Genomic DNA, 10,000 nt, shown 5'->3' with positions numbered 1-10,000 from the left:
GGAAAGGAGGAGCATCATGACTACAGAAGTCCCGAACCAGTGAAACAAGGGACGTCACAGTTAAATGTTTTCCGTCTTTTGTCCCTCAGGATTTAAAGGGAAGTCCAAACCCAACTTGCTGAAGCAGGAGACGAGCAGTCTGGCCTGCAGCCTGAGGATCCTGTTCAGGATGTACTCTGACCGTCAGCTGCAGGACTCGTGGCCGGACATCCAGACACGCCTGCTGCTGTGAGTACAACAAACATCATGGATGTGACATGGACAGGACAGTCAGGAACGTTCCTTTTACACGAGTTCACGACGTGTTTGCTGACGTTTACAGAAAGGTCAGAGGTCATGGAAGTTAATGTTTGGTTGGCTGTTGAGCTGATATTGTAGTTTTAGTCGTGTAGAGTTTGTCTTCATAACTTGGATAATAGTCTATGACTGTTTATAAAAGTGTTTGTAGCTTCAGGTCTGTAAAATGGTTCTGATCCAGAAGTGCTTTAAGCTGCAATACCAGCGAGTGCCACTAGAGGTCGGCTCCAAAAAGCCTCCGGCTCCATAGACTCCCATTCAACTTCTCTCATCAAATCCAAAGTGAATAAAATGTGTCCATCAGTTATCTCGGTGTTGTTAGCTAAAGTCACTCCTTCTTATTAGTTTTCTGGAGGTCCATCTGAAAATAATCCCTCATTCATTAGAAAAGAAGATTCAAGAAGACCTGTTTTTGGGGGCGTGTCTGTTTGATTGACAGGCCTGTGGTGCAGTCAGGTTACAGCTATCGGTGGGCGGGACGTAGTATCGTCAGGTTTCCGATCAGATCGGTCAGATCCACCGCTGGCTCCTCCCCCAGCTCATCCAAATATGGTCACTTCCTGCTCCAAACCGCTCCGAATTCGAGGCTTCATAACGGCCGTTAGAGTCGGAAGATGGAAACAACCAATTATTGTTAGTAGAAATAGTTAGTTGTTGCTTTTGTCTTTTCATTGGATTTGACAATAATTTGAATAATTCACATTATTGAGCAGATGTAACCTTTGTAAAGGTTACATCTGCTAATGCTAATTTGGTACAAATTGCATAATAACGATGTTGGAGTCATCTCGTCTCCCAAATGTTTCCAGTTAAATATTAAACCTTCAGATGAATTATCACCCTCTGTGCAGCGCTGCTGTTTGCTCTGTGTTGAGTGAGCTGTGTTTTGACATGTACCTCATTATGCATGTATGAACTGTACTCCATGTGCACATTTAGTGGAATATATCGGCACGCCGGCGCCTGGTTACACATCAACTCGCTGCTCGGCAGGGAGCAGCTGCACTGCAGCCGCTGACTCATGTTTCACATCAAGAAGTCGTACGTGAGGTGCTGACTCATGTTTCACATCAAGAAGTCGTACGTGAGGTGTTGATCATTAAAGACCCGCAGCTCCGTTCACCACGCGTACAACAACATGTGTGTGTGTGTGTGTGTGTGTGTGTGTGTGTGTGTGTGTGTGTGTGTTTCTCAGGGTGTGCAGCGAGGCTCTGGCCTACTTCATCAGTCTGACCTCGGAGAGCCACCGAGAGGCCTGGAACAGCCTGTTGATGCTGCTGCTCACCAGGACACTACGGCTGGCCGATGACAAGGCAGGAACACACACACACACACACACACACACACACACACAGGATGTAGACTGACAGAAGCACTGAGGGCTAAAATACTATGAAAATATGATCATAAAACCTTCTTTAAACATGATTTAAATAGTATTTTATCAGTTTAAACCTTTTGTGTTTTGCGTTTATTCGTTTCATATTTCTTTCTATTGCATCACCGATGAGTCAGCCTCTCTACGTATGAGAGCGTGATTCATAGATGAATCATGACTCAGGGCTTCTTTCCAGGGCCCCGAAAACACTGCCAGTTTTTAGTTAGAAAACAACTCGGCGTGCAGCTTGTCGCAGGAGGAAATGTTGGCGCCATGCAGCCAGAACCACACTAACCACTGCAGCAACACAAATTACAACCGCCTTTTTAAGGAGGACCGGATGGTTCAGCTGGCTGTCAAAACAAACATTAGTGCTACAAATTGTGTTTATTTACATTAAAGTATGTAATTTTCAGAAATACAACAAAAACAAACCTTCAAGTGTCAACACGAGTTTAACGTCCTGCTGTGAACTCTTCGGCCTCACGGGACCTCAAACACTTCGTTTCTCTGTCGTCTGTGTTCTCAACATGTTCCGTACAGTACGAGCGTAAATAAATACGTTGTGAGACGACTGCTCGTTTGTGTTGACGGAGCAGCAGGAGGATAAAACCCTGGTTTCATCTCTTAATCATCTTCAGTTCCTGAGGTCCTCGTGTGTTTGTGAGCAGCGTTCAGGTGCGTCTGCGATGTTTTACACCTGAAACTTGATCAGAGAGCGAACATCAAAGTTTGTGATAAACTTCTGGGGAGCAGAGAAGTCTCAGGGAGACAATCAGGTGAGGAGGAGTGGGAGGAGCTACCGTGGTGGTGTTGTGGGTCCAAACCGGTGTGTTTTCGTTGCGCTGTGAGCGGGGTGTTGTCATGATGGAGAACCCTGTTACCATGGCGACACAGTTTGGGTCATTAGAAGTGACCGTGTGTCCTCAGAAGGTCCAGCAGAGCTCCGCGGTTTCACTCCGACCCTCAAAGAAAACCAGCTGGTTCTCCTGACGCTCTTCTTCCAGAGTTGGACGGAGACGTCCTGAGCGTCTCCAAGAACACGTCTCCAGGTGTCTTCGTGGTCTCGGACCTCCTGAAGCATCGTCAGAGTCTCCGTTTAAAAAAAAAACTGGTCGTGTTCACGGAGAAATCACAGACGCACCAGAACACGGTTCAAACACGTCTTTAACTCAGATGATCAAAAGATGAAGTTTGTACCAGTTACTCATCAGGGTTTAATGTTCCTGCTGTGACGTTCCTGCCCTGCGGCGCTATTTAAAATGTCGTCCTGTGTTCCAGTTCAAGCCCCACGCCTCCTGCTACTACCCCCACCTGTGTGAGATGATGCAGTTCGACCTGATCCCGGAGCTGCGAGCCGTCCTCCGACGCTTCTTCCTGCGTATCGGCTCCGTCTTCCGCATCGCGGCGCCCGAGGCGGCGCCGGCCCGGACTCCTCCCACATCCTAGAGGAGGGCGGGTGCAGCGGAGTGACAGATGGAGGAAGAGGAGACGTACCACAGAAGAAGAGACTTTCCCACCTCTTTAGGACTGGATTGGACGACTGCAGCGTTTCTGTCTCGTTCAGGACTAAACTTAAAGTGTTCAGCCTTTCTGCCCCCCCCCCCCCCACCTCGTGCCCCCCGTCTGTCTCCTGGGGATGAACAGCACTGTGACCAGCGCTCTCTGCTGACTGTCGTCACCCCCCCCCCTCCATCTCAATGACCTGAGAACAACTGGAATCATTTAATTTATTGATATTGTTGCAAACGCTGTTTCTGATTTTGATGTTTTCTTTTTTTTCCTGTTTGTTCTGTTGTTGTTTTTTAAATAACAAAAAGAAGTCGCTCTACACGGTGAACACATCGATCTGATGAACTTTACCTTCGTCCTCTGTGAAAGTCTCTTCGGCCGCCTGTGCCTGTTAGAAAATGATGATCTAATCAACCCGTGTTGCACCGTGTGAACCCTCTTCATCGATGCCCACCTCGGTATCTGTCACGTTAATGTTTACGTTCCCTCACGTCTGTTATTGCGGCTGCTGTCTTTGCTCTGAGCTGCAGCTGAACTCGTATCGAAGATGTGACTCGGCTGTGTGACATCTCGGCTCTCTGCGACGCGGTTATCGTGAGATTTTACTCATTTATTTTGCTCTCTTGCTTTGATTTGTTTTATGATTTTTTTTTCCAGGATAATCGCTGGTTTACAATGAAAGGTGTGTGTCCTTCATTCCTGCGTGTCGACCCAGTAAGCCTTTCAGACTGGGACTAACTCTAGTATTACAGCGGGCTCATAAAACCCTCCACCGACCCGTCGACGGCCGTACGAGGCGGCGCAGCGGTTGTCTGTCTCTCACACTCTTTTGCACATGTATTTCCGACAGTTTGCTCATGTATGACCGGCCGAGTGTACCGACCCGCTCCGGATACCGTCAGTGTTGACTCACCTCCACGGAAAAAGCGAAACCAAAACCTGGCACCGACAGAGGTACTGAGATCTCTGCATCCTGGAACCGCCGCAGTTTATTCCATGCCTTTTTTTCTTTTTTTTTAAAGAAGGATGTATGTAATTATTTAAAGTGCATTTAAATATTTTTGAAAAGCATTCCTTCCCTCGCTACTATGGATGTCTACTTTTCTTCCCTAAAACTGGGGAATATATAAATATATATATATAAATATATACAGTAAATGAAAAAACGCTGACTGTAAAGTTTTCAATGTAAGATACATAGAAATGAAAGTGCTCTACGGTTCTATACATAATATTGTGATGTAATCTTCCGAGGATTTGGTGAAGTGATCAATAAACCTGAATTCTGATCCACTTCACTGACTTTTGATGCAGTTTTAAACATGTTTAAAATGAACGTTTTACTCGACAAACGTGTGTTATTAAGATGATACGATTTTATTTATTTAGAATTTTATTCTATTTAGAAATTTAGTTGTCACAACAGATTAGGAAAAAGTACACCAAGAAAAAAATTACAAAATACACAACAAAAAAATATGATCGATAAAAAGGATTTCTTAATACTAATGTATAAGTACAAATACACACACAAACTACATACACAAAAATAAATAAACCTCATTAATAATTAATAACAATAATAACTGCTGTAATCAATGTCTTCTAGTTCAAATGGAGGAATCCTTGTTATGAGGCAAAGCAGGTTTATTTATAGCACCTTTAAGACACTAAATCCTTTACAGATGTCAAGGTAAAATTCAAAAAGACTTCAAATATGATCAAAACAATGAAAAAAAAGAGCAAATTAAAATGAATTCTTAGCTAATTCTTATTTATTATTTAATTAGAATTTATATGAGGATAATAAAATGTCATTACATCATAAAAGAGGGATGTTTTCAGCCTTGATTTGTGTCAATATGTTTTTTTCTTTAATATTAGTTTCACGTTTTTTCTTACTGCGACCAGACAAAATAATCTGCTCAGATTCACTGAAGCCAGCTTGAACTCTTCACGTGTTTTAAACGTGTCATCTGGTTGATATTGAAACGTATTTGCGGGAGTTCCCCGGGTGTCCAGCGGGGGTCGCTGTCCTCTGAACAGCTGGGTCGGTCTGGAGCGCGCTGGATTTTGGGGGTAACAAAGGTTACCATGGAGACCCCTCACATCTTTTGTTGTCAACTAAAGTGGGAAGATGCTAACAGCTGCTCCGCGGAACCCCTGTAAAGAAAAAGGTTTCCAATCAATAAAAGCAGTAAGTAAAGAACCGAACCAGTCCGCCGGGTGACTGCTGCCGTCCAACACCAACTTTAATCATGTCTGGGTCACACCTGGCACTTTAACCACAGGCAGCGTTAGCCGGAGCTAGCGGTAGCTGGGGACGAGCCCCGGGTCCTCTGACGGTGACCCGTTCAGATGTCGGGTCCACCCCGCTGAGGGGGGGGGGGGGGGGTCTCTGAGAGGGGGGGGTCTCCGCTGAGAGGGGGTCTCTGAGAGGGGGGTCTCTGAGAGGGGGGGGGGTCTCTGAGAGGGGTCACCCCGCTGAGGGGGGGGGGGGGGGGTCTCTGAGAGGGGGGGGGTCTCTGAGAGGGGGGGGGGTCTCCGCTGAGAGGGGTCACCCCGCTGAGAGGGGGTCTCTGAGAGGGATCACCCCGCTGAGAGGGGGGTCTCTGAGAGGGGGGGGTCTCTGAGAGGGGTCACCCCGCTGAGGGGGGGGTCTCTGAGAGGGGGGGGGTCTCTGAGAGGGGGGGGTCTCTGAGAGGGGTCACCCCGCTGAGGGGGGGTCTCTGCTGCTTTTTGTGTTCCAGATATCTGCCCCCGTCAGGTGAAGCCGTCGTCCATCCGGGTCGGAGCGAGCGGAGCTGCTGGCACGGCTACGTAGCGAGAGGAGGCTGTGGGCGGGATCAGTGGTGAGCCAGTAGCGGGGCTGGGTGATCTCCTCGACGGGCTGGACATGACGGATTGGGTCGGTCCTGGCCGGGGTTCGGATCGTGAGCCGACGGACATGGTTTCACGGAGCCCATCCTACAAGTAAGACTTCCTGCTCACTCTTTCCGCGGATTCGTGCCGCGCTCGTCGGCTCGCCTCCATGAATGAGGGAGGCGGATTGTTCTCTTCAACCCTCCGAGAGGAACGAGAGCTCGACAGATTTTAACCGACATTTACTGGTTTCGTGTCCGAGGGAAATCAATCCTCCCTGTGAAGGAGCGGTGAGCGTCCCTGCCGCAGGAGACGAGCCGGGGCGCCTGTGCGGCTCCGCCGACGGTGACGGTGACGGTGACAGCCATGTTCGGTGTCGAGCGGGCTGCCCACCGTGGCCGCTTCAGGCGCAGCTGCGTGGGGCTGTAACGCTCATGATGAGGATGGTGGTGGTGGTGGTTATTATTCGGTGTTGTAACGCTGCCTGCAGGGTGTGGTGGAAGTCTGCCCAACCGAGGGTGGCGTCGCATTCTTCTCTGCGACGTGACTAAAGGTCTTAAAGCCTCAGTGTTTATGACAGGAGACGGCTCGTGGTGCCTTCACGGACCTCCTTACTCAACCCGTTCTCCCGAGTTACTAACTCGTTTTGTGAAGTTGAGGGGGGGGGGGGGGGGTGATTGGAGAAATTGAAATGAATGTTGTTTTTTTTAAAGTAAGACATCAGTGTGTATCTGAGCCGCAGTGAGAATCTGTTATATTTTAACTTCGTGTACAAAACAAAAATAAGATCTGTGATAGATTAAAAAAATGTGAACAAAAGAAACACACTTCCGGTTCTAGTGAAGTGCCATAAATCAAATATTGAATTTTTTTTTTTTAACAGATTACAGTAAAGGAAACAGGCCACATTTCTAGAAAGGAGTTTTTATCATAAGAACACTCGAGAGTTTTCGACTCCGCTCGGACGGTGTTTGAAGGCGTCTTGTTACGTAATAGTGGCTGGGCGTGCAGGAGGAGGAGGGAGGAGGAGGGAGGAGGAGACGTGCTCACTCCTGCACGGTGTCTCAGACGTTCATGGGCTTTGCCAGCGTTGGAGCGGACAGAGCGACAGACTGACTGACAGATTGGGGACATTTTTCACGGAGAGAAACGGGGAGAAGTTCCCGGGATTTCGTGTCTGGTGCAGCTGGTAAGACGGCTCGTGTTAAAGTCCTCAGGTCTGACATAGTCTTCAGAATTAAATGTGATTACATATCTCATTAGAATATTTATATTTTTATATATATGTAAATTAAAGATGTCGTTGTGACACGAGCAGCTGATCACGTCGCTCCGTCCTGTGTGTGTGTGTGTGTGTGTGTGTGTGAGTGTGTGTGTGTGTGAGTGTGTGTGTGTGTGTGAGTGTGTGTGTGTGTGTGTGTGTGACAGTCCAGATTCCTCCGTTATAAACATCAACACAGTTCGCTTTCACTGAGTTAAGCAACACAAATGTTGCGTTCAGGTGCTGCATGTGACTCGCTGGTGTCCCCGTGAGGTGTTTACTGCCCTGCTGGGCCACGTGTTGGGAGCTGGGGACCATGTGGCCGTTGTAAACACTGGTGCCTGGTGGCTCTTTATGTGCCCCAGCTTGTTCGGTTTCGTTTAGCCCGAACAGGAACAGAACCGCGTGCCTGACGTGTTGGTTGTGAGAAGTTTTGCGGGTCTTTGTGAAACTCCAGCAGGTCCGTCCTGTGTGGACAAGCAGCCTCCGCGACGAGCTTCTATTGTGCTCCGGGAAGAGGAGATGTGTGTTATGTAATGTCCCTCAGCTCGATTTGCATGGAGCTCCTCTTCATCTGCCGGGACACCCTAATTATTAGGACCAAGCACGTACCAGCTTTAATGTCAATATTGTTCCGGGAAGAGATGATAAGCGGGCAGAGTTGTGGCCCATCTGCGGGCCGTGTTCCTCCCACATCTTCCAGTGAACACTGAGGTGGTGACAGCAGATGTCAGCTGCTGCCTCAGATTGTCTTTTGTTTCAGGGATGAAGGCTCGTCCTCGTCTTCATACACAGGCTGCAGGACATGAACAGAAATCTGTAATGAAGTATATTTTACTGAACATCATACCAATGATATCATCACAGTTACAGGTTCTATTATTTGCCTTTGACCACTTTGTCATTATATCCACATTAGTGATTATTTATCAGGAATCTAATCATGTAAATATTTAGTGAAAGCACCAATAATTATCCCTACTATATCTATATCAAGGTATTTGAGCAAACATATTGTGATATTTGATTTTTTTTCCCTCAACTAAAGGTATCGGCACTTTATTACTGGGAATATTGTAGATCAGCAGGCTGATAGAACAATTGCAGTAAAAGACATCTAATTATTAAATACCTGCTTATTGTTTTATTTTAGGGCTTTTTTTTTTTCAACAGATGAATTTGAGCTGATTCTTTTCACTAATTATTAATCTGTGGATTATTTTCTCAGTTAATCTCTTGCTATAAATGTTAGAAAATAGAGAAAAAGGTCTGTTATATTTATTCAGATTGCTTGTTTTTTGTGAAAAAAACAACAAATATTTTCTGTCACATGTAGAAAAAATAGCCATCGAATCGTCTCATCTGAGAGGCTGCAACCTGCCCGTTTATTATTGGGCTTGAAAAATGACCAAAAAATTCAGAATAATAATCATTAATCAAAATAGCTATGATTTAATGTTAATAAGTGGTTGCACTTCTAATATAAATGCAGCTATACTGTAAATGTATAGCTTCTTTGTTACTTTAACTAAAACCAGACTGATATATCGGCCCTGATTTTATTGGATGATATCGGCCTGTTACAGATACGACTACTTTTTTTTTACAGAACATAAAGCAGAAAGAGATGTTTGTGTTAATTTGGACATTTTTCTGTTTTTTTTAATTTTCTTATTAATTATCATTATTAAATCCCCAGCGATGTTCCAGTGTGGCGATGAACTGGAGAACATCCCCCCCATTATATATCTGTCAATGTCAAAATTGTTTAATAACCACATTTCAGGGATCATTGCAAAAAAGAGTGCATTTATATATATATATATATATATATATATATATATACATACGTATATAAAAAATATAGGCCGATATATCAATATTGGATTTTTTTTTTTACTTTCTAGTAAAAATCCAGAGTGTTTCGAGCTCTAACGATAACGCTGATGTTTCTGATTAGTGGCAGTTTTAACATGATTTTATGTACATTTTCTTACACCAATTATTGTTTATGATAAATTTACACACAAACATGAATTGTAGTTGTAAACAGTCACTGCTCAACCACAGAGTTACTCAGGACTTTGTTTGTTGAGTTCACTGAGAGTTCGCTGCATTATATTCACATGAAATTCAACAATCCTGCAAGAAAAGTGGTTTTAACTGTTGGACTTTTTTTCCTCTGATCATTAAAACGTTAACGAGGCATCTGAATAAAGACAGATTTATCGTGGCGAGGGCAGACAGCGGCAGCCGCCCTCAAATCTGTGGTCTGATTGTGATGTTTTCCAATCCTGTGTCAACACGTTGATAATTAAAGCAGAGTTTATCAGAGCAAAGTGACGGAAGCGGTCTGAAGGACGCCGTGTGATGCGGTCGCTCTCATAATGTGGTGATCAGTTGTTGGATTCTGCAGATTTCACAGGAAAATCTGTCGTTTTCGTGCAGACTGAGACGCTGAGGGACGGTGACACAACCTGGAGGTCAGAGGTCACCGGTCAGGTGATGGTGACTGTCTGTGGACCTTTGAGCCAGACTGTCTCTCTGACCTGTGCTCACCTTACTCACCCCCCCCCACCACACACACACATTCACTCCACTATTGTCTCATTAATATCACTGCCATCTGCTCCATATGTAACAGCCCAATTAGAGAGATGCCCTTTGACCCTACCTGTCCAAATTAAATT

General features: G+C 45.5%; 2 protein-coding genes across 4 annotated transcripts in view; both read left to right on the top strand.

The window, feature by feature from the left end:
- Positions 1–4,485, top strand: part of arfgef2 (ADP-ribosylation factor guanine nucleotide-exchange factor 2 (brefeldin A-inhibited)) — a 34,364-nt gene extending 29,879 nt beyond the window's left edge. For all 3 annotated transcript variants that reach the window (XM_069169261.1, XM_069169262.1, XM_069169260.1), the window contains exons 37-39: positions 90–228; positions 1,493–1,610; positions 2,957–4,485. In XM_069169261.1, coding sequence (XP_069025362.1) covers positions 90–228; positions 1,493–1,610; positions 2,957–3,124 — 425 coding nt within the window. In that variant the 3' untranslated portion in view covers positions 3,125–4,485. The remainder of the gene's footprint in view (positions 1–89; positions 229–1,492; positions 1,611–2,956) is intronic.
- A 1,422-nt stretch (positions 4,486–5,907) lies between these two features.
- bcl2l1 (BCL2 like 1) overlaps positions 5,908–10,000 on the top strand; it is a 36,121-nt gene continuing 32,028 nt past the window's right edge. Inside the window, exon 1 of the mRNA XM_069169111.1 lies at positions 5,908–6,160. The gene's annotated coding sequence lies outside the window, so the exon portion shown is untranslated. The remainder of the gene's footprint in view (positions 6,161–10,000) is intronic.

This window comes from Embiotoca jacksoni, unplaced genomic scaffold, assembly GCF_022577435.1.
Source record: "Embiotoca jacksoni isolate LCO1_2020_lvr unplaced genomic scaffold, fEmbJac1.0.p SCAF_43, whole genome shotgun sequence".
Lineage (NCBI taxonomy): Eukaryota > Metazoa > Chordata > Actinopteri > Embiotocidae > Embiotoca > Embiotoca jacksoni.
The sequence above is the reverse complement of the archived record's forward strand: the minus strand, read 5'-3'. Positions and strand labels throughout refer to the sequence as shown.